Below are 24590 nucleotides of genomic sequence, written 5' to 3'. Positions count from 1 at the left end.
GTGCTGTGAATTGTGGATGTGCTGGAAGGCATTTGGGTCCAGACCCCACTGAAGCTGTTGTTTGAAACTTCCTTCTGAAATGAAACACAGGTTGTCATATTCTGGTGGCTTAATTTATGGCATATTTTTCTACCTATGTCATCCTGTTGTGGATGAATTATGCAGAGGCTCAGCACCTGAAGAGCAACCTCCTTGTATTTACCACACCTAAGTTACTGCTGAAACTGCCACATGAGGACACCTTAGTGCTCCCTTGAGTCTTTCCTCCTCCTTCCTGTGATGTAGGTTATATGTGCACTTGCATGTCTTCAGTACTTCCATGGGCACAAAACTCATAAAAGCAGCAGTAAATTATTTTGGCTTGTCACAGATGGTTCTTTGTATGAAAGTGTGCTGTTCTAGCAGCCTAAGGATTTGGATGGAAAACCTAATGTCTGATATTAGCTGTTTCTCCTAAGGATACTTTCCCAGTAAGAAGTGACTGTCTTACGGTGGTGTGGGGGGGAGAAATTCCTGCAGTGTTTCATGGGCTCAGCACTGGTTTAAGATGATTTCATGTCTCCACAAACTTCAGGATGAAAGAGTTGATCTTCCTTGACAGGTGAGAATGCAAGGTCAGGTCAACAAGCTTCTAGCAGAATGTACCTGGCTGTGTTATGGATGACCAGTGATAACCTGACACAAAAGCCAGGATGAGATTTCATTAGATACTGCTGCATGTAAAGCACAGGTACTGGCTTAAGAGTGAGGAAGAAAGGGAAAAAGCTCTGTGAGAAGGATGTCTGGTTCTAACTGCTGATTTTGTTTTGGGTTTTTTTTTACTTTCCTGTTTGCAATAATCAACTAAATAGTTCTGAGTTAACTGTTTTGTTCTTTTTTTTTTAATGGGACATATTAGCTGATTCTGGCAATTCCCATAAGCTGGGAAATGTGTTCTTTCCACATACTTTCTTACTGTGGCAATGCCTGCCCAAAAATGTCTCCTACACTCTGCTTGAAAGGGGCCAATGGAAAAATCTTAAATGATCTGCTTCTCTTCCTATCTTGTCTAAGAGAAAGTGAGCCATGCAGGCAGCAAGAAAAGGCTCTAGATGTGTGCCTGATATAATTACAAATTCTAGTGCTGAGTTAGGAAAGCTCTCAGCTAGCTTAACTGTGCTTGCTTTCAATTTCTTATGCCCTATGGAGCTAAGGAACAAAAGTAATAAAAGATTTGAGTGTAGCATAGTCACAGTGTCCCTTAGTGTTGGTTTTTCTCGTCTTCTGTCTAGCTCAGGTGTGGTTTCTCCTGCAAAAACTGATAACTGATGTCTCAAACTATATAGCTAGGAACTGGGATTCACAAAGCCTGTTGTATGTATTACAAAATGAGATGCAGCTACTGGGATGTAAAGCACCTTTCTTGCGCAGTAGGATTGTTTTTTTGAATAGCAGCACTGCTGTTTTAAAAATTATGAGAGAATTAATTTTCCAGTTGTTTCTATTTGATTTCTGGTAAGAATTCAAATATTAAGGGGTTAGTACTCAAACTGAACTCCCTAAGTGCTAGCACACAGAGGCCATGTGTGTTCTGTGCAGCAAGCAAGCTTGGAATATGGATTTGGGCTAGAAAAATGCAGTGAGTTAAGTTTTAAGGTTTGCCTTAATGCAGGGTCTCTGTGAAGAACTTCTAGTCCTTTCTGTTAGTCTAGAAGTGGCTTGTGAAATGATTGCTTACAACGCTGAACAAAGAGTAACTGGGTGTTTTCAATTTCCTCTCAATCAGGACAAAACTGGTTGCTGAAGAACACGTCTTTAAATATGAGTGGGCTTATTCAGATTGATGGGGCCTGGACTGCTTGAGCATACAGGTGGGGAATGTCCCATGCACCAGTTACTTTGGGAGCTTTAAGGCTCTGCAGTGTGTGGGTGAAATGTATCACACTCAGAAAAAAAGGCTTTTTAGCTCTACTGTTACTGACGCTCAAGTATTACTTCTTTAAGTGCTGGGAAATAAAAGTTTAACAAGCAATTTTTTTTTTAATCTTTGCCTATGGACTGGATGAAGAAGGTCAGGATGAGGGAAACTAGAAGAAGAGGCTGGGAGGGAAGGTGTCAGCTCCTGAAATCTTACTTCTTTTTAACACTATAAAAATACTATTCCAGCCCTTCATTTCCTTGAGTTATTTCATATCAAATTTCCAGCCCTGCTGGAACTATTTCAGTGTTGTGTGTGTGCTGGCTGTAGTATTATTAACCCTTCCTGTAACAGTTATCTGCTTCTGAAAGGTTTTTGGGAATCTGCCTTCAGACTTCAGTGTCTAATGTTTTTTTTTCTTTGCCTTCAGGAATATGAAGCCTAATAGGAATACTCAGGCTGCTTGGGCCTACTGCTGTCTCTTCCTGTATTATTCCCAACTGCTTCACAGCTGAACTTCATCTTCCCTGAAAACCTGGTCACATGTGTCCCAGAGCCCCAGCAGCCCTGAGAACAGGAGCCATCCACATGTATAGGCAGAGGGATGTTAGCACTGACTGACTTCATGCTGGACTTTGTGCAAGAAGAGTCCTCAAGGAGGAACAGAAATGGTGAGACTGAATGTGTAAAGCTTGTAGCTTAATGCTGTGCAGGTAATTCAGGAAGGAATACGATATCGTGACAGGAGTAACTTCATGGAAAGAGCTTTACAATCCCATTCTGTGTCTGCTGCTGGCTTGTTGTAACTGGCTCCCTTCCCTAGGTATGCCTGCACTTCACTGCTGTTAAAAGTGGAGATAATTCATCTGTTGTAAACTCCTCTGAGATAGAAAGCTCAATGTGTGTTTCCTAAGCCAGATCTGTCTTGAAGAAAGTGGTTATTTATAAAGTAATTAGGAAGAAAAAAATAGCTGGCTAGGAATCTGCTAAACTATTTCAATTCTGCTTTCATTACTTCAGAGAGCTCTAAAACTTCAGAGAGCTCTAAAAAGGCTGATTTTCCTTTGTAACCTCCACTTTTCATTTACACTTTGTAGTTCTCAAATCCTGTGTGCTGAACATAGTGGGGAGGGTAGTATGAAAGGATAACTGCTGTTCCTTCTCTGGCATCACAGTTTACACCCTGCTGGTGGAAGCCCTCTTCTGACACGGCTGCCTTGTGTCCCAGCAGCACAGCAGGTTAATAAAGATGAAAAAGAAAAGAAATTCAAATACTTCTTTGTAAGCAGCATTCTAAATACTCTTCCTTGTGCTTCAAAGAAAAGAAATCCCTTTGGCTTTAGGTCCAGCTCCACCATTTTAATCTATATTATTTATTAATAATGCTACCAAAAAGTACAACCCATACTAGTTAAAATCTGACTGGCAATGGTAATTTATTATTATTGTGGTGCTGGGTGATAGTCTCTGGTACTGGATGTGGCACTCAGGAAGAGATGAGCCCTACTAAATCAGTAAGAGTGATGCAGTCTTCCCGCCTCTCCAGGAGGCTGCTGTTAAAGATGATGACAGAATGTGGATTTCCTTGCTAGCTGCTCGGCCTACTGCCTCAGCCAGATGGGTGTCAGTCACTTAATAGATGACAATTTTTTGTGGGCTCTTGACTAACAATGCTTTTTTACATGCTGCAGACATGGAGCCCTGTTGAGTGGACGCAGCCATGCTACTGTGAGCAAGCAGTCGTGTACCAACTCCCGTGAATGCTATTTTTACCTTCAAGGCCGTAGTGTGGATAATTGTGCCATTGTAAGATCTGCAAGACCTTTTCTGGGGGTTTATGTCACGTGCGTGTATGAGGGCTGCTCCAAAAGTAATGCCTTCTGTTTTATTACATTGGCCTACAACATCAGAGGCGGATGTTGGTGGTAACGGTTGATGGCAAAATGGATGGCAGCAACGGCTGAACCTTCCATTTTGTTTCCATGTGACAGATGGCAGCAGGAGGGGTAGTCTGACGAACATCTGACATGGAAGTGGATATGCAAGCAAAGGTATGCGATTGAATTCCTCTCTGTGGCAAAAAATAGCACCCACTGACATTTACTGATGTTTTCTGAAGGGTCCTGGAGATCGAGGAGTGGTTGTGAGCACAGTGAGGTGGTGACTGGTGTGACAGTGACAGCAGGTCACCTCTGCTGCTGCTTTTCCTTGGGGGCACTGCGAGCATCAGCTAATGACGAAGGGCAGGCCCCGATCCGCACCACGCTCCCAGCACGGCTCGGGGGGGGGGACACAGCCGCCGCCGCCAAGCGTCCCGCAGCGCCCTCTAGCGGCCGCGCTGCAGCACGGGGCGCGTTGCCTCGTCCCTCACGGCGGCCGGCGGGAGAGGCGCTGTCGCGCCCCTACTCCACAGCGCACGGCCGCCGCGCACCGGACGCTACGTCAGCGTAGGGCGTGCGGCGCTACGCCGCGCAGCTCGGCGGGGCGGGGCGGTCCGCGCGCCGGCAGCTGCGCGCCAACATGGCGGCGGAGATCCACTCGCGGCCGCAGAGCAGCCGGCCCGTGCTGCTCAGCAAGGTGGAGGGGCACCAGGACGTGGTGAGCGCCGCGCTGCTCATCCCCAAAGAGGACGGCGTCATCACGGCCAGCGAAGACAGGTAGGGGGCGGCCGGGGCCGCTCAGGGAGTGCCGGAAGCACTGAGCGCGGCGGTAGCAGGGGCTGAGGGTTCGAGGCGTGTGTGCTTCTCGCACTGTGCGGCTGAGTGTTGAGCCGTTGCACGCTTTCATTAGCCTAGAGTGCGGGGCGTTGGAAGGTGCGTGTGCCCTTTGGAAAGGATGCGGGGGAAACGTAATGCTCCCGCAGCACGCGGGGAGCAGCGGCTGCTTTCTGAGTTTGATTCCGGAGCTTAGCAGGGCTCCGTAGGGCTCCAAACGCAATTTTATACCGTGTGAAGAGGTAAACAGCTTTCTGCACTCGGTTATCTCTGCGTACGTTTGTCAGGGTTTTAATTCTGACCCTGGGAAGCAGCAGCACGCGTTGCCGTGGCTCAGCAGGAAGCAGTCATCGCTCCTGGTTTGCAGCAGGCAGAGGTGTTTGCGTGTGCCCAGTGGTTCTGGCTTTGGCTGAAAGGTGAGCTTGGTCTCTGCCCTTCCCGCAGAAAAAAAACTGCAGTCTGTTTTGGGCAGCAGATTTGGGATGAGACTGAGCAATTTCTTCTCTATTCAGCCTGTGTGTTCATGGTGTAGTTGGCTTTTGAGTGGCAGTATGAGTTGAATCGTAACACGCTTGCATTGAGTTTGCTTTGATGTGCTTCACAAGGAAGAGATAAAGAAGGAGAGATTCTGAAGGGCTCGCTTCTGAATTAACCCAGAGAAGAAATTGTGTGGTACAGGCTGGCAGGGGCCTGTAGCACACAGTGCTGCTGTTTAACCTTTGAGGAATGATGCTGAAGGTTAGCAGCCTGCACGCTTAGATTACATTGATAAGGGCTGAGAATGCAGCTGCATCTTTATCTGGGCACGTTTGGATGTCAGTTACAGAGCTGTGTGAAGAGAAGACAGGCTGCCATCCGCCTTTGGTGTGTGTTAATTTCACAGCTTTGTGCTCCTGAAGTTAAATTCTTGCAGCCTGCCTTAGTGAGGGAGCTGCTGAGATCTTAATGCCCTCAGACACTGCTGTGCTGCCTTACTTGGAGGTACCTTCCACAATGTATCAAAGCCTACTCACTCATGCGTGTTTCACCTGCAGTTCAACATGTTATCAAACTTTTTACTCTCCTGTTTGTCCTATAAAAATGGGGCCTAGGTGCTAATGCTGCAGAACTGATGCTGCCACTGGCAGCATGCACATACAGAGTTCAGGAAGCAAAGAGTTGCAGTGTTCAGCTCCTTTGAGCAGCATACCAAAACAGTGGGGACAAAGTATTTTTCATTAAATCTTAGCAAGCTGGCGAGCATTTCAGAGTAAGCAGTCACAGAAATGTGTTTACAAGTTAAAGTAGTGAGGAAAGCATTATTGGTGTGCAAACGTCCTCCATGAACATTGTGGGTTATCTTCATGAAAAGTGTTGGAGTTCTTTCTGTTTCAAGTGATATTTTCTATGTAAAGAAGTAATAGTTCTGTTTTTATTTGTGGAAACAAAAAAATGCCATAGCAGGCTTGTGAATACCAATACAGATCTAGTGTGCTCTGAAGCCTCAGAAGAGGCAGGAATAGCTGCTGTTATCTGTGTTTTCAGTTGGGGAACTTAGCATCTGTGATGCTTTCTCAGAAGGTTCCTCGCAAGGATGATTACTGTGCTGCTGCAGGCACCCTGCCTGCCCCCAGCTCCCACGCTGCACCTGGGACTGCTTGCACAGCTCAGCCCACTGTGGGTGAGGTCTGGCTGCTCACAGCTGGCTTGTGTGGCTTCTCAGATCTGAGAAGGAGCGTGGGCTGCACGGCTCTGTGATGGTCTGACCTTTGTGTTCTCAGCAAACAAACGGCAGGATAAGTGTTTCCCAGCTGTAGCTGGGGACACTGAGGGATAATGAGATAGTGTAGAGGCTCCTCAGTGCGGCAGGGTGAAGGTCCTGCATCCATAGTGGCCCAGCAGGCACTGTAGGGATTGTAGCATACCTGAGCACAGGTGCTCTGTGACAGTCAGCAGCTGCTATTGCATTGTAATTGCTGCTTTAATTGCAGTATTCGTTTTTCTGGTTGTGGGATTTAGATGCTGGTCAAAACTAATGCTTTAATGAGTAGAAATGGACAAAGAAACATCAGCTGCCAGCTGTGTCCTTGAACTTGCATTGCACTGTGGTTAAACCAGATTCCTTTCGCTGTTTTGGGAACACAGTCAATAGCAGCCTACATACTTCTAACTTTATTTTGACTGCCAGAAAAATGCAATCTTCTGTTCCTGCCAGAAAAACCAACTGTTAGTGATTGATCTCAGGTAGGAAAGCAGTTGTTAGTGGTGTGAATGTGTTTGAAAGATGGGGCTGGCGTAGCGGCGCAGCCCCTGTACATCTGTTTGTGCTGGAACAAGTTGGGATTCGCCTGTTAATCTTCCACCACCACTTTTTCTCTGGCACATGCATTTGGCCTTAGAGGGCTGTATACCTTGCATGGGCCACAAATGCTGTAGGAATGCTGAAGGATTTTCTCCCCGTCCAACCCCTAGACTTTTTCTCCATCATCTGGTGCTTACTGTTCAGTTAATGAAACACTGGGGAACAAAGACAGTCACTAGAAGTTGTCATGACCACATTCGGTGTTGCTTCAGGATGGTTTTGTGTTTTGTATTACTGTGAAACAAACAAACAAAACCCTTTTGAGTTGTTCTTCTACAAATAATAATCAATGTTAGGGGAGTTCACAGGCCTTAAAAAAAAATCATCACTCCACTGTCAAATACCCAAGTTTGCTGTAATTTAAAAGGTGTGTGTCTATCTCTGAGTGATCCTTAATACATTTTGACATTTTTACATCTGTACTGAGACTACCTGCAAACAAACCTGTGTTTTTCTGGGCCCATAATAGAGAGTGCAGAAAGGTGAGTAGCAGCCAGGTGTTTTCTGGTACTGAGCACAGGGCCTGTTGATTAAGTGAAAACCCAGTTGTGAGCAGAGTGCTTAAGACTTGAGTTGACACTGTGGTTCTGGTGATAAAACAGATTTGTGGTAGAAGGACACTGTGGAAGTAGTATTATTGGAGAATTTGCTTAGTTCTTTAAGCTGGAACTGGTATTTCACAAACATGTCTGATAAGTTCTACTCCTGATGCAAGACACTTGTTGTCCTCTATGCTCTTGTTAAACTCTTACTGATGATCTGATGTGGTTCAGCAAATCCAGCCCTGATTTGAAGTCTCTTGAAATTGTTTCCAGGTACCTGTATTTACAGATCACTTTAGGCTTCCATTAGGAATGAGGAAGTTGAATTTAAATAGAAACAAAGAAGACGCGCAGCGGTTTGGAGAGAAAGTTTCAAGTACACCTATAATAACTTTAATACTGTCTACACGTGTACTCTTTTCTTGATGTGAGATCTCTTCAAGTGTCTCTGTTGTAGGATTGTGTTTAATTAATGTTAACTTTCTACTTCGTTGCTGATTCTGTTTTATCCCTAGAGCTGATATTTAAGTAATAACTGGTTCACACGCAGGAGGTGATGCACTTATCAATGTCCTCTCACTCTTCCCACAACACAGAACAATACGAGTATGGCTGAAGAGAGACAGTGGACAATACTGGCCCAGCATCTATCACACCATGTCGTGTAAGTAAAATGTTGGGGATGGTAAGTGTTGGCCAAGTGCAGTGTACTTCTTTCCTCAAGTACTGGATTCACTTGGTGACCTTTAATTTGGTAAACTTTGCAGCAGCTCTCCCTCAGGCTTTAATTTGAAACTAGCTGTGTTCTGTTACGAACCAGATCCTTTACCAGGTAAATTGCTGTGTGGATCTACTGCTGAGGTACCTCCAGTGCTGACAAATAGCTCATCAGCTGAATAGGCAAACTTTTCAAACTGTTATCTGAAAGAATATTCTCTGCTCCCCAAGGTATATATTTCTTATTACTTTTAAACATTTGGATAATTAAGAAATTAATATTGAGTAGCTGCTTCAGTTCTGTGTTGATCTTGAGTGTCAGTACTAGGCGTCACCCAGCATGAATGTTTCACTATAAGCTCTTTAATGTGGAATTCCTGCTTAGATACTTATTGTATTTATAAAAAGAATACCACTCTGAAGTCAATCATCAGTAAAATCAAAGATCATCTTTGGAATGACAATTTCTGAAATAATTTGTGTTCAAATATTAAATGAAAACCAAAGAGTTGGTCTCCCTAATGATGTCTGTCTTTTCAGCTGTAGACTGAGTAGCCTGGGATCTAGATTGAAAATGCCAACTGTAATTGTTTTTTTTTCCTGATAGCTGGTCTGACCTGCAGCAGTTGTTCCATTTTTCAGTTCTCAAAACAGACTCTTCAGATTGAGCTCTAATAAGGTTTTAACAGAATAAAGCCTATCTGAAGTAATGGATTTGTCCCTGAACCAGGCTGCCCTGTAGCTTTGAAAGTCTAAATACACTTAAAGCAGGATTTTCTGAGGATGTTAGAGGAGATGGCATTGGTTTAGAACACTGTATTCTTCTTATAATTTTCAAGTTAAACAACTTCAGTGGGCTTGCTCTTTTTTTTTGACAGCTCCATGTTCAGCCATGGCTTATCATCATGACAGCAGGCGAATATTTGTAGGCCAGGATAATGGAGCCATCATGGTAAGTTGCTTGACTTTTTTTCAGTATGTGGTTAAGAATTGCTTAGATTATCTGAGCATCAAATGTTGCTGGCAGTTGATAATTTGTTTTCTTTCCTTTGGAATGCAGTTATTATTAAATGGATGAACTCCTTGACAGTTCACCTGAGTTGCGTATGGGAGGACTGCAAAGAAGGATTTCCCTGTGTAGATGTGAGCTAGCTAGCCTCTGGAAATCACTGAGGCATTAGTGTAGCAATGAGCCTGGCTTATTATGCTTTGTAGGGAATTATTTCAAGAAGTATATTAAGTAGGGTGAAGTGCCTTGGTGGTACACTAACAGGGATTATGAAGCAGCTAGCATGTATCTGTTCAAAAGTATTGATCTCCCCGTATCTAGTTACACATGTATCTCTGAACTGGCTTGCTGCAGACTTTTTGAAACCATGCTGAAATTTCAGCACTAGTCCTGAAAGTATGAGAGGCAGGGTTAGGTTCAGTGCATTCCCTCTCTTGCACGCATAGAGAAATAGATGTTCTTCTCTTCTTTTACAGTAGTTGTCTTTCTTTGTTGGTATTCACCAGCTGTAGTTTCTCATCTGCCCCATGGAGAGTGGGTATATATGCCGGAATGGAAAGCAAGTTTTATTTTTCCCATCTTTTCTTGGCAAAGGAGGAAAAGTCCCATGACTGTCAGATGTTATAGTGGCTTTTCTTCTCTTTGAAGATAAGGTCAAAATAATAATTGTTCTGTAAGGAGACGGGGTATTAAATAAATGTCAGAAATACAAATAGTTAGCTATCACTAAGATAAACTTGAAAATTTTTGTATATTCTAATGGATCAAATAGAGAATACTCTCCTTTATATTTGTCTCTTCGTTATGAAGTCTCATATCTTAAAAAATATTACAAGATGGAGTTCTGTTTTTTCCTGCTGGGGACTAATGAGGTCTCATCTCTTTCTATAGTGTTTCCTCAGAAAATATTCCGTGGTAAAAAATGCATGTTTAGTATAATAACTGTGATTTGCAGCTGGCATATGAATGTGCCATGCTTCAGCCTGAAAAACTGCTGCTATGCAAATTCTGTTTGGTGTGGTTATTGCTCTTTTTTTGTGTGCTACTTTTTCCAGTGTTGCTGCTACATCTTTGCTAACAGTTCCATTTTGTTTTTAGGAGTTTCATGTTTCAGAGGACTTCAATAAGATGAACTTTGTGAAGACCTATCCAGGTGAACTGTTAACCAGTGTCTACAGTAATATCTGCATGAAGGAGGGGCTTCTACAATGCTTAGGAAACTGGGCAGTGTCACAGATTTATAAAGTTCAAATGCTCCAGTTGTCATTCAGTTGGGAGTAACTACCATAAGATAAACACTGTTATTGAGTAATCTTCAGTCAGCTGAGTCCAGATTGCAGTCATTACCAGAGTTCAGTGCATCATTAGCTTGCACATGTAATGAACCGGAGCTGACAAGTTCAGATTTTACTCTTGAAGTGACATAGCTATGCTACATCTGTGTGTAGGGCAAGAGCTTTCTAAAGGTGTGCCTTGATATTTGCAAGTTCTATTCTTACATTCTTACATTCTGTATCTAATCACAGGGCTAGATTACTTCTAGCTAAAGGTGAGAGTCTCTGCCTTCTCTGTCTTTGGGAGTACAGCAGGGGTGAAAAAGACCTTTTCTGGCACGTGGGAAATAGGGATCATTTTAGGGTTTATGAAAGTCATATTTTCAGCATTTGTGCATCATTGAAAGAAATATAAAACATAATTGCTGGTTACAATTGGAATGATAATGTGGAGGGCCTGATGGAGACCCTTTAAAAGCTGCAGATTATGTAGTGGAACAAAGTACAGTGTGTCTTATGACTCCCTGACACCAATAGAAGCAATGTTCTTGCTTACAAGAACAAGGCCTTGTTCTTATAGCAACAAGGCTCCCTTTATCCTAAAGTAGATGACTTCTCAACTCATTCAATAAAATAGTTACATCTTAGGGGTCAGGGGAGAGTTCTTTCTAAAGCTCATGTAACTTATTGCTTAGTGGTAGGGGTTTGGTTGTTATCACGGGTAGTTTGAAAGCTGAGGATTACACAGACCTTCAGGTTCATAAAACAGTGAGTCTGAGTATAGCTCCTCTGGGATCAGGGAAGAGGCACTTAAAACATTTAAGCTTTTTGGATGTACTGCATTATTCCCAAAGAGTCCTTGCTTTCTAACTAGAGGAAGCTGAGGGTTTACCTGCTGCTTAATCAGAGTATTTCAGGTATCTGGGCTGAACTCAGCTTTTCCATCCGTGGGAGAAAGGCTTAAGTCAGCTGACTGGTGTGTTTGATTCACTTATGCTATTCGTAAGGCATGCACCAAACAGCACAATTCTAGCCTTCTAAATTAGCCCATAGGCAATCGTAATGTGGTAGTATGACATTGCTCAGATATCATCTTTGACCTCTGTCTCTCTGCTTATAAGCACAAGAACACGTCAGTTTCTAGGAAAAACTAGCCAGAATCTTTTATTCCCACAGCTCATCAGAATCGAGTGTCTGCTATTACCTTCTGCCTGACATCAGAGTGGGTTATCAGCACTGGTCATGACAAGTGCATCAGCTGGATGTGTACCAGGAGTGGGAATATGCTGGGGAGACATTACTTCACCTCTTGGGCTTCATGTCTGCAGTATCCTCTGAAAATAACTGGTGCCCATGGACTGGAAAAGTACTCTGCTTAGCTCAGTTTGTTCCTTTTTATCTGAAAAGCTGGTGTTCAAGTCTCTTACAAGTCTGCAGACCTTTATTTGATGCGTTATTAAATACTGCTGCTTCTGTTGGCTTTTGTTAAATTGTAGAGGGGATGTTGTGACTTTGAGTTGTAGAAACCTTAATGTGTACCAGTTCCTGATTTTGAGATGTTAGACTGTGTGTCTTGTGAAAATGACTAGTAACTGTCTTTGCAGCTTGGCCTATGTTCTTTCCAGTCAAGTCCCTTAGGACACCAATACACACTAGCATCTGTTGGACAATCTGTAACCTACAAGTCAGATTGAGACTTTATTCAGTACTACTAGTAATTTCTGTGCAGTTTGCTTTTCTGCAGATTGCTTTTAACTGCAGTGTTTGTAGCTTAAGAATTCTTCCTGTCTTTTCAGCTCTAAGTACTTCCAGGTATTCTTTGCCCTGTGTAAAAGACATACGAACCCAGTAGTTCATATGTCAAAACTTCTGAACATGGGTTTAAATCCCATAAATCCTAAAACTACTTTTTATCACTTGTTAATGGTAGCAGTTCAGATATGGCCCTGCAGTGTCTGGAGGTACTGGCTGGTGTATGAGGATTAATATCAGTGAATTTGTAGAACTGACTTGATTCAAAATGTGAAAGAGATCAACTACATCTCTTAAATAAAAAGAAACAACCATCTAGAATGACTGTATAGTGCTGAGAAGCTAGGAGGAAGGCTAGCTGCTTGGCTGTCAATAGCTTGTCCTGCTTTGTAGGGTCTCATCTTTGTAGAGCCTGCCTTAGCAACTGGAGAACAGACAAAGCTGTATTGTAGCTGTTTTGCTTATCGCTTCTGTCTTCGTTCCAGAAGTTTTATGTCCTGCAAACACACTGCTCATCTTGGCTGAGTATAACAGAGTTGGGTTACTACTGGTGTGCATATTGTGTGACTAGCTCACAGAGCAGTCTGACGCTTCAGAGCTTCACTGAATGCCATAGGGTTTCTGCTTAGCACTACTGTAAATACTGGAACAGTTTATTAGGAAAGCATATGACTTTTTCTATCAAGATCAAAGTAAATTTCCATTGTAGACCTTGGCATTTGAAAATGCATTTGAAAATTGATCATGCCTTTGACTTTAGTTTTGGAAGAACTGGCTTTCTGATGCGTGTGCTAGTTGCTTAATTTCTCTATCGGGAGGATCCTTGGTATTCATTTGTTAATGATCCTATATGTAAGCTCCTGAAAAGCACAGCAGAGTGCATCTTCTGTACTGGATTAACAGGGATTATGCTAGCATGAACTTCCAAGATGAGGAAAGGATCACAAATTCAGAAACTTAATGGATTTGCTCAAAGTGACTCATTTGTCTCAAGATTTCTGAAGGCTTAAGAGATTTCAAAATGTTTTTGGGTTGCAAAACCTCTGCTTTTTGTTCGTGGTGAACTCTTTGGCAGTCTGACTTCTTAGAGTTAGTCTTTTCTGTTGTGGAGAATAGGCTACGTTGCTAGCAGCTGCTTGTTTTTTTTTGTGGCTGCAGAAGGACAGGTGAGTTAATACACCACTCTGGGGTTACGTGGTGTCAGTTGTATGGGGGTTTTCTTAGTTCTTATTGCCTGAATTGCATAGTCTTCTAGATGTGGAAAACGGTCTGATTCCATCCAGCTTTCTATCCTTTAGTCTTTGGATACCTTAGTTGCATAGTAAGAAGGGTAGAATATCTGAAAACTGTTGTGATGTAAACCTGTGACCTTGTTAATAGATTCTATTGGGATGTATTGTGGCATTTGTGACAGTATTTCTTGGCAGAACCTTCTCTTAAATACTATTCAGTCTTCAGTAGTGTCTTCAAGGACTTGCATCAGGAAGCTTGAAAGTGGAGAGCAGAGAGCATAAATTAGATGATCTCTTGTTTTCAGTAGCTAGAACAACGACATGTGCTTCTACTTTTAAGGTAAACTAGCTGTGGATGGTCAGCATCCTTGCGTTTTGCTTTTCTGTTCTGGGAGTGCTAACCACTATAACATGCTAGGAAACTGAGTGTTTATAGAGACAATTTCTAAATCAGAATCTGAATAGCACCCAGTGACCAATGATAATTTTGCTGTAGCTCTGTAATACAATAAGTACCCTAAGGCATCTCTTGTGGAAGATCACAAGTATGTTCTGTAAATATGTGCTAGAAATCATTTAAATCTACTTAGATTGTCTTAAATGATAGATTACCTGATGGCTTCTCCAATGGCTTATATCTGTCGTTTTCCATACTGGCTTACTTGCATATGTATGGAAGGGTGAGAAGAGAGAAATGAAAAGTATTAAGCTAATACAGCTTCCAGCCTTCTTAGAGGTAGTTATGTAAATGTTTATCTGGTGTACTTTTCCAATTTGTGTTGACTTTTTAGCTGACATGTATGCTGTGTTTCAGTCTCTTTAAATGCTTTTGAGAACAAACGAGGTTTCTCCTTGACTGATGATCAGATATGATTATGAAACGCGCTATGCGTTTGTTGGTGATTATTCTGGACAGATCACTCTCCTGAAGCTTGAGCAGAACACATGCTCGATTATCACAACACTCAAAGGGCATGAAGGTAAGGTAACTTTCTCTTGATTCCAATTGACCTAGATTATAATGCCTTATTGCAAATCAGGATGAGACTTTTGGTTGGCTATGTGCCTCGTGAGGATACATACTGCATAAACAACTAGTACAGCTTTTTAAAGCTACACAAGTTAACTACTTCTTTAAGAACAGATGCATCCTTGCTGTAGGGAAATCTTAGTCTTCTATATACTTACAAGTATGTTCGTTGTAGATGGAAAAAATAAAGGCATTTAGTTAAGTAGTTAAGTGCAACTTATCCACTAGATGGCCACCTTTAAAAACTTTAGTCTCCTTAACTCTGAAGAGAAAGCACTGGAATATATCGCTTTTCTTTTCTTTTTCTTTTTTTCCTGCAGAACTAGTATTAATGTAATACTTAAAAGTAGCTTTAGCAAGCCCAAATCTAGGTGCTAAAAAGCTGTTTAATTCTTTCCAGTGAGGGCCCTCTTGCTCTGGTCATTGTTATAAAATTTTATTTTGTGATTTCCTGCGTTTAGCAGAAGCTAAGCTGTATTCCAGAAGTTTAGAGCTTTCTAGAATCTACTGTCTAGTGAAAGGCAAGTGTCTCATCTCATGTAGTATAGCTGGAACCCTTATCAGATGAAGAACAAAGTTGTCTAACATGATATGGAGCCATCATCTGCAGTAGTGAGCAAGGCAAGAATGCAGGCTTACGGAGAGAACATGTAATTTACAATCGTGCTGAAGGAAATAAGACAGTAACTATTATGATACTGACAACTTTCATTATCAGCTGACTAATTTGCATTTGGGTGGGGCTGAATTTATGTGATCATGAGTATCCAGCCCATTGGGAAATGCTGCCTTTTGTAATAGCTGTAAGTATAGAGTAGACTTTGCTAAAGCTGGATAGACTCCTGCTTTGCAGACGGCTGTGAAATGACAATGCTGGCTTTGAGTAGGGAAGGCATATAGAAATTTTCAAATGATAAATGCTTTCAAGCAGCTTCAGATTGCTTCAGTTAAGTGTAAAATAATCCTCCTGGCCCTGCTTTACCTCTGTATATTTTGCAACAGTCTGTATTCAAATACATCTCTTTGATAGATGGTATTGTTAGTCTGGAAGCAGTATGTCTGGATGTCACAGTGCATATTCTATCTGTTGAGTTGCAGTGAGCTTCCAAGCACTGTCTGCATAGCAGACAACTTTGGCTTATATATAAATTTCTTAAAGAGTTCTCTGGTCCTCGAAACTAAGAACTGATCTAGTATAAAAGTTGGTTAAATTGGAGAGACAGGAACAGGTTTTTCTTACATTGCCATAATTTGAGCATTTCCATCTTTTTTTTTTCTCTTTTTCCCCCTTAAAGCAAAACAGATGGTGCAGTTTGTTTCCGACATGTCTGTGTAATATCCCCCAGGCCTGGTAACTCAAAACCTGAATGGCAGCAAGTTTGCTGAGTTACAGCAGTGTGTGCTAGACTTCAAAGGTCTCACTTTGACTTGTTTCCTTTCTAGTGCTTGCTTTAACTGACTGTGTAAGCAAGCAGTGTTTGCTTTGTAGTTTGAGTGCTTTAGAGCTTATCCCTCAAAAGTCAACTTCCAGAATTCTCCGTACTTAATAGGCCACTCTATGTAATGCTGAAAATAACATCTAAATTGCCTTGTATGGAACAGGTGATCACTGTTCTCTGAGATAACTGCTCCCAAATGTGTCAGTCTGGAAATTATAATAGACCTAAGAGAGACAAGACAGATCTCTTGCTGCAGAGAGCTGGAAGGAAGGAAATGATTTGGGCTATAATTACTTCTCATCTTGCTTTCAGACAACATGACTCGATAACAACTGAGCAATGGAAGGGTGCTTTAGTTAAAGGCAAGGATGTCTGTAAGCAAGGGGGAAAAAAAGTTCCCACAACAGTGTAGGTGGCACGAGTGACAAAATTATTACTTCAGTCTCCTATCTACATTACCGTGCGTGGATTTAGTTTGACTCATGCTGTTGGATGTCTGAATTCTTCATTGGAATGAAGAGAGGCACGGTCAGGTTAACCCTTCTGAAAGTGATTCTGTAGTTCAGTACATAGTGTTGAAATTTGCTGTCGGACTCCCAGTTAAATCGTCACTTAGTTTCTTATTCCAGCTGTTTCATGTCAAAAGTAGTTACAGAATGGGCTTGGTTTACCTGTGAATACTGTGCACTGAGTCTGTAACCACTGACTGAGCACCTTACTGTATTCTGGGTACTAGTCTCTGCTTGGAAAACTTTAACACTTTTCACCCTCCAAAGATCTCATAACAACCTGCCAGCTCCTAAAACCAGGTGGACAAATACAAGGTGCAGAAAACTGGTAGCTCTCAAACTTTCTGAAATATGCTTTGCTTCTGACTTTCTTCTTCAGAATGGTTTTGTTCTGTCACTGGTTCTTTGCCTCTCTAGTGAGACTACTTTTTGCTGTTGCATGCTGTCCTTTGCCTTAAGGCATTGAATACTTGCTACTGTAGTAAAGGGAGTATGTCAGGTTTCACTTTAATAGCACTTATTCCCTTAGACCTGACTTCAAAATGTTCTTTTATAGGAAGTATTACTTCCCTGTGGTGGGATCCTGTTCAACGACTGCTCTTCTCAGGTGCTTCTGATCACAGCATTATCATGTGGGATATTGGTGGAAGGAAAGGGAGAACGCTGCTGCTCCAGGGCCATCAGTATGTAATGGTGTCTTGTCGTTTTTGAATATTCTGTAACAAACACAGAGTCCTGGGAAGACTAAATAGCATGGCAAGATGTTTAAATCTTTGTGAATAAAAAAGAAAACTGTTTGCAAAACTGAAGACATCTGAGGAAAAGGGATAATCAGTACTAGGAAAGCGCTTACTGATGGGTGGGTTTTTGGGCATGTTTGGTGCTTCTAAATCATGGCTAATGAGAAGGTGATATAAAAGTAGTCCTCAATCATCTTGCTTGAACTTTTACATAAAGATGCATGCTTCTGTATTGTAAACACTTCAGTGAGTTACTTGTGAGGATCTGTGAGGTGATAAACTGAATTACTGGAGTGTGTCTCTAGACTTCATAAAAGCATTTTACATGTCCACTGTTCTGTGGATTATGTGGTTGTCTGTATTTAATCAACTCAGTATTTTTAGGGAGACGATACTACCTAGCTGCTTCTCTTAAACCTAGGGCCTTAATTCAATCTGTCAGGATGCTCACCACTGAAGATAAGTTCTACTTAGACATGCAGTGGTTATAAAGATCATGTTTATGTTTAAAGATGCATTCATATGGTGCATTTTCTTGTCTGATTTGTAGATGCCTCCATCCACTTTTGGTCAAGACTCATAGCCTTAGCCCTAGAACTCTTGTTAAATCTTGAGGCTTTAGTTTTTATTACTAAAGAGCTAATAATAGACTACTGGTAACAAGTGTAACTGGTATCAGTGACTGGAGGACTTCATACTGCTGTTACTGCTGCACCCATGCCCTGAAGCAAATTACACTCAGCTCACTGTCAGTGCTTTCTGCCAGCACGTGTTCATGGAGCTGTACCTCTGGTGTTCTGGTCAAGCCTGTAAGAACACTGTTCTAGTCAACATCCTGATGCTAGATGCTAGAATATTGCTTACGTGGCAGCATCAATTCACTCATCATCATAGCTCTATGCAGACTTAACAAAAAGTGTTTGGAAATGAGTTTTGGCTTTCTAGGTAAGTTTACGATGATAAGTCAGGGTTGTCTGGGAAAATAAGCTTTATTAAATGCCTATGGATAAATAACGTGTGCTCTGTTTGCAGTGACAAGGTGCAGGCTATCTGTTACATTCAGCTGACACGACAGCTAGTATCTTGCTCAGCTGATGGAGGAATTGCTGTTTGGAACATGGATATCAGCCGAGAAGAGGTAAGATCATGTTCTAGGTAAAAGATATATTTATGTTTTTCTTCTTGACGTGGCTTTTCTTGGTCTGGTACACTGGCTGTTTTCCTTGTGTTGCCTGAAACTTTAAGACTGAATGATGCCTTTAAAACCTGCTCTATTCTGATGGCTGTCCGTACTGTGTTCTGGAGTATTAGTGACTTCATGCATGTTTGTGATTAAAAGCAATTGGCTTCTTAAGTGATTAGGAGAATGAGATGCAGCCGTGTCTTTCTCTTCTGGATTAAGACAGCTCTTAAATAGTAGACAATTTTAATGCAATAAAAAGAATGCAGTTAACTTAGAAACACCTATGATGTCTCAGAACTTTGGAAAAACATAACCAAACCTAATCCAAAAGCAAAGCAATGAAATGTTTGTAGATGCTGAACATGCTGCCTTTGAAGGATTAGCTAATGAGTTATAAGGTATCTATATGATGTAATATAATAATATGCAGTAAGACGCATAAGATTAGAAGACAAAGATATTTATTTAGAAGGAATGGTAACTCCACTGGCAGCTGTACCTATTGATCTTGGCCATTTCCAACTGTATGTTAGTAGCAGTCTTGTTAGTAGCACTCACAGTCTTGTGGCCTCCTTAATGCCTGAAAATAAAGTAAGAGTTCCTGCCTTTCTGTTAGAGAGAGCTAGAAAGTTAAACTGGTGTCTTAAAAAACAAACAACAACAAAAAAAACAACAACAAATCACTATTAAGTGAAAAAAGCTATTGTAAGAAACAGAAGCAATATAAAAATTTCACCTGATGGAGTGAGAATTTATCTCCTCTGTTTTCCTCCATATTCCCAGTTCCCATGCTGGACATGTTATCACCTTTTACAATATTTTCCAACTAGCATGGTGAAAGGAAGGAGATGTAATCAAGGTTGAAGTTCTACAGTTTGGACATCTATTGGTATTACTAAATGTTTATGGCGAGATGGTACAACTGACAGTGTTATTTTATTACTATCAGTAATGGACGTAAGTGAACTGAGGACAAATGCTTCATGGTTGTTCCAGTTTTCCTGGTGTCAGGTTTCAGGGAGAGACCCCCACTGGATGCTTAAAGTTGTATGTGGTATACATGTTCCAGTTCAAGTCTATGTGCTGGAAAAATTCTTGACTCTTTCTATCCCTTAAAATATCCAAGTGTGACAAAATGTGTGAAAGCTCTATTTTCATTTGACATAGTCCATTTATGTCAAGAAAATTATGTGCTGGTGGAGGAATGCTTAATGAAAATGTGGACAGGATGGCAAATGCATATGATTTCTTAATTATTTTAAACTGTGATCCTAGGGAAGCAGAAAAGATCATTGCTTGCATAATTTACTTCTGGAATTCCCAGCAGAGGAGCGTGTTTGCCTTGTAGCTTTTACAGCTTGGATTGGAAGTCATCTAGGCAGCCAAAGCTGCAGTGTTTGAATGGTTGAATTTATTTTTGTATCTATACAGCTCTGGGCTTACAAAGTATAGGAGGTATGTACCTCTTGATAACAAATAACTGTAGGACTTAAGATTCTGTCTGTGTTTTGTACTAAATTTCCTGTGTACTGTACCCAAGGTAATCTATTGTGTTAATATCCAGAGCTGAAACAGGGCACTTTTCCAAATAAAACTTCACTGTGGGTTCTTAAAACAAACTTCCTTGTCTGAGAGAAAAGAATTCCAATTACTTTCATCTCTTTTGTTTTACAGGCTCCTCAGTGGCTAGAGAGTGATTCCTGTCAGAAGTGTGAGCAACCTTTCTTTTGGAATATAAAGCAAATGTGGGACACAAAGACTTTAGGGTTGAGACAGGTGAGATCACTCATTTGAGTGCTTCGCTGTACTTCAACATTTAAGCAAAAAGCAAACAAAATCACTAACACAGTTGGGTCTTCTGTACTGTGTTGGTATTTTTTGCTCCTTTGAAGTGAGTGTTTATTGAGAGCTCACAGCTTCTGGGTAATGCTAAAAGAAACTTTCTAATTCTGTGAGAAGCGTTGCATCAAGCTTGTAGCACTGCATAAAGAAGGCTGTGCTGGGAGTGCTCTGTTGGGTTTCTGTGAATTTTTCTGTGCACTGGAGCTGTGAGCAGATATTCCTTAAGTGTTGTGTAAAGTAACACAAAGTTCCCCAAATCTGAAGAAACTGCAGCCTGACGTGTTGTGGAGTACCCAGTTCAGTGAAGCAGTGGTGGCCCTTCTCTTACTAGACAACAGTGTGAAACATTTCCAGAGAGCTTTATGTCTAGAGGTCTAGACAGGCACTGAGGGTCTCTGTTTCTGGCTTTCTTGGGGTCGTATTTCCTTGGCTGGCAGTCCAGTCCTTTCTCCTCTGCTCCTGTAAGATCGTGAAAGGAGAAGAGAATGGGCAGGAAGGATACAGAGGTAAACCTGCTGGTGGCAAGAAAGCCATGCAGAACTTCAGAGCATTTGGGTTGAGCTTCCTTACGTGGAAGGCTTCCTTGCATGCTGTTACTCAACAAATATTCGATAAAACAGTCAAGAGGTACAATGTAATGATTTTTTGGTTTGTCTTCTCTTCCCGGAAGCATCACTGCAGAAAATGTGGGCAAGCAGTATGTGGCAAGTGCAGTACCAAACGGTCAAGTTACCCAATCATGGGATTTGAGTTCCAAGTCCGTGTCTGTGATTCCTGTTTTGAGTCAATCAAGGATGAAGAGTGAGTATTCAGGAGTAATAATCTAAGTGATGCTGCTGAGATGCTGAAACACTTGTGCTTGCTGTCCATCTTCACGTAGTGTTCTGCTGAGCTGACTCTGTGCTAATAGGCTGCCTTTGCTTTGGGCACTCAAAGCAGTATAATGGCAGAAATTCCTCAACTAGCTCTGCAAGTGGATTTAGACCAGCTGTGGTATTAAATCTCTTATATCCAGTTTATTCTTATTCATGAGCACAGATCTAGGGTTGAAACAAATTCATCTCTATTTCTTTGTAGGTAAGGGCTATTTATTGCATGTAAAATTGCTAAATGGGTGGTTGATAATGCATCACAAATGCCAGGCTGTATGTGCATTAGTTTATGTATACTTACTGAAAATTGTTTCTTCAGCAGTGTTCTTCACAGCCCAACATTATTTTCCTATTCAAGCAAATTGGGCTAGACATCATTAGCTGTCTTACTAGGCAGAGTTGTGAAGGAGCGTTCTCTTTATCTTGATACCAAAAAGATTTTTGGAAAGGAAATGCCGTACCCTACCTGACTCTCAGTAGTCAGCACTTAAAAATGTAATGAGGAAGAATACTGTTATTTGTTTAGGTAATTTCCCCCTTCTGTTCCAGTGTTTTTAACAGTTGGGCAGGGAAGGCCAGGAATTGTCACACCTGTATAACTAATTATACAAGCAGTGCCTTAACACGACTCACTGATTTAATTCTGTCCCCTTTAATATGGCACTGCAGTTCTCTGGACTGATTTATTAATACTTACGTTGGAACCTCGTGTTGCACTGCTGTAATGGTGCCCTCAGACTTCATCTCATGGCTACGCTTTGTTTGAACTGTTCTGTTGCAGCCGTACTTCCCTGGCAACCTTTCATGAAGGAAAGCACAACATTTCACACATGTCCATGGATGTCTCCAGAGGACTAATGGTCACCTGTGGGAGTGATCGAATTGTGAAGGTATTCAAGTCCTCCCTTCCTCCATCTATTAGAGAAATTTAGTAGAGAACTGATGTTTGTATTTTTATAGCAGCAGTTGTCAGAAAGAAAAGCTAACTGTTGTGTGTAGCAAGAATCAAGATTTGTTGCAGTCTTTCCTTTGTGCAGCTGAATAAGGAAATTATTGCAAGTCCACTGTACAGAGTCTAGCTGTCCAAAATGGTTACCGTTGGTGTGTTCTGGACAGACAGAGTAGGTGTCAGTAGTAGCAGAATCTGCTAGTGGTCTTAGAGATGTAGACATGATAGAAAGTGCAGGCTCTGAGCTTCCTGGCTTCTTGGAGCATTGCCACTAAAAACCCTGCTTATGAAACAGTGACTTGGAAATCAGACTGATGTAGAAACTTATGTTTTAGTTATACGTTCTCCCTGTTAGCCAGAACTGAGTCTGTTCCAGGCTGTCCCTGTTGTTTTCTAAGTATGTTTATATCAAACTGCATGTGAACTGCAGAGAACTGCTACAAGGTAGATTTTCTGAGCCCAAAGTTTGGCAGTTGGTTTGAAAGGCTGGTGTGCCTCCTTGTCCTCCTCAAATCCAGTTTAAACAGGATTTGCTACCTCATGTTCAGAGAGGTCTTCGTCTGCTTCTATGCCTGTTAGAGAAATATCTTTTAGGTCTTATTGTTGCTATCTAATTCTCCACGTTATTTTCTTCTAGATCTGGGACATGACGCCAGTAGTTGGTTGCAGCCTTGCAACTGGCTTCTCTTCACGTTGATCTAGTACCTGACAGGTTTATGCACCTTATGTACAGCAATATGCACCCAATGAGTGGAATCCTTCTTAAGAATTTTACGGCAAACACTGGTTGCTTGATTCTTCTCCTGCTGCTGTTCTGGGATGGACAGTCACGTCTGTAGAGCACAGCTTTTCTGTTGGGCTCACCAGGAATCTCCTTGGTGCGGAAGTGCGGTTTCTCAACCTCTTGGACTAATGTAAAACAGCTTACCTGCAATATGACTCCTTGATGAAAGGACCTGTTGTTACTTGATTTACATGTAGTGTTAACAATGTGCTATCTCTGCTGATATATCTTGTACAGATACTTTGTAGCTTAAACTCATCAGAGTAAAATGAGTATAGTACATTCAGTTTGTTCAAGTAGTGAAATAACTTATTCTCTCTTCCAAAAAGCAATTCAGTATAAATACTTTTGAGCAGTGACTGTTTATACTGCCTCCAAAAGGTGTGTTGGTTATTCCTATGGAAGGAGGAAATACTTCAAAGTGGCAGGTAGCTTCTTTCAGATGAGATAGTAAGAGAACCTTTGAGCATACAAGATTTCCTTTTTTGACTTTCTTGTAGTGTTTGTCTTCAAATCGAGTCACCAGTGAAATCGCTTCTGTGGACAAATGTTTAGGTAGTTGGTAATTCTTCAAACACTTCTAGGTTCTTAAGTAGAGTTTTAGCATAGCTAACAAACTTCTGTAGGTCTTACTAAAATGTGCAGCCCAACTACTCTACTCTAAAGACAGGCCATAGGTATGAGCTGTATGCTTTGACAATTCTATGATGCTGTTAGAATGGGAAGCTAAGTAAATCTGCCTTGTTAAATGTTGTGGCTAAGAAAAAATGGCCAGCTAAATCTTAGAGACTTTTTCCTGTGGAAAGGCTGATGTTTCTTTAATTGTAAGTAGCCTGTCTCTGCTAAAATGCAGCATACGTTTAAATACTGCCTTGGTGTTGCCTAAAACTGATAAATACTGAGACCTTCCAAAGCAGTAGCGACTGAGATGCAGAACAGCTGCTGCTTTTTGCCCTGCACCCAAGTCTGTTAAGTCTAAGATCTGTATCGATCCTTCCCTATTTCAAAGCTGATAAATATGAAGAGGAACTGGGAGGCTTTAATAACTGTATTTGGCACATACAGGAATAACTGAGATTAGCAATAAATTGGTCTGTCAGTTGTATGAATTTCCTTCTTTTGAATACTGAAAAGAAGCTCGGGTATAAGTTGTCAGAGCTCTAAGCTTCGAGCTATTTAGATTTTTCTGAAAACAGGTGTGTATTTATGAAGACAAGATGTGGGTAGGTCAGCTGGCCCAGAGTAGGTAGTGTTGCACAACTGTCAAAGGCAGCAGGCACTTTTAGGCAGAGGACTAAGAGGGTTAGACTGACTTTAAGGCAGCAGTGATCAAGTGGTGCTGTGCATGTTGGTGAATTCAAGTCCTGGTTGCCTAACTTGACACTAATAATCTGCATTGGACCATGCTGTAGGTTAAAGTATATGAAGATCATGGTGTAACTAATAAACCATGATTCTCTTCTATTTTAAGCTGAAAAGCTGATAGTCTTCAAAGGGGCATCAGAATCCAGAATATGGTAGTTACTGTTATCCTGGATCTGGCTGTGTCTACCTTTCCCTGTCCCTTCTCTAGAAGTTTTGTTAGGAGTCATTTAATTTGCCAGGTGTGTTAAGCCATTGAAAAATAAATCTGTCTTTTGTGTCAATCCCAAAAATTATCTTGCCTTCAATTTAGAGTTTAGCACTTGTCAAACTGATTTGATTCATCCCTTGGTACATGCTGCATAGCTTGCTTTTTTTTTTTTTTTTTGTAAAGGTTTATTT

The 24590-nt window shown here is 41.4% G+C and overlaps 1 protein-coding gene across 1 annotated transcript; it reads left to right on the top strand.

The window, feature by feature from the left end:
- The first annotated feature begins 4404 nt into the window (after nt 1–4404).
- WDFY1 (WD repeat and FYVE domain containing 1) lies at nt 4405–24562 on the top strand. Its single transcript, XM_065748516.1, has 12 exons — nt 4405–4554; nt 8091–8158; nt 9090–9163; nt 10319–10373; nt 11671–11821; nt 14346–14458; nt 17013–17139; nt 18229–18334; nt 20054–20155; nt 20892–21022; nt 21875–21983; nt 22680–24562. The coding sequence occupies exons 1-12, from the start codon at nt 4418–4420 to the stop codon at nt 22737–22739; spliced, it is 1233 nt and encodes a 410-aa protein (XP_065604588.1). The 5' UTR covers nt 4405–4417; the 3' UTR covers nt 22740–24562.
- Nucleotides 24563–24590: the final 28 nt, after the last annotated feature.

Source organism: Cyrtonyx montezumae, unplaced genomic scaffold (assembly GCF_038088225.1).
Source record: "Cyrtonyx montezumae isolate F1298 unplaced genomic scaffold, pur_monq_1.0 scaffold_5, whole genome shotgun sequence".
Classification (NCBI taxonomy): domain Eukaryota; kingdom Metazoa; phylum Chordata; class Aves; order Galliformes; family Odontophoridae; genus Cyrtonyx; species Cyrtonyx montezumae.
The sequence above is the reverse complement of the archived record's forward strand: the minus strand, read 5'-3'. Positions and strand labels throughout refer to the sequence as shown.

Bases quoted from the DNA above. Each gene is read 5' to 3' on its own strand.
- WDFY1 (XM_065748516.1), top strand. From the start codon at position 4,418: ATGGCGGCGGAGATCCACTCGCGGCCGCAGAGCAGCCGGCCCGTGCTG. The intron at 17,140-18,228 runs GTATGTAATGGT...CTCTGTTTGCAG, and splicing joins CTGCTGCTCCAGGGCCATCA to TGACAAGGTGCAGGCTATCT. The intron at 21,023-21,874 runs GTGAGTATTCAG...GTTCTGTTGCAG, and splicing joins GAGTCAATCAAGGATGAAGA to CCGTACTTCCCTGGCAACCT.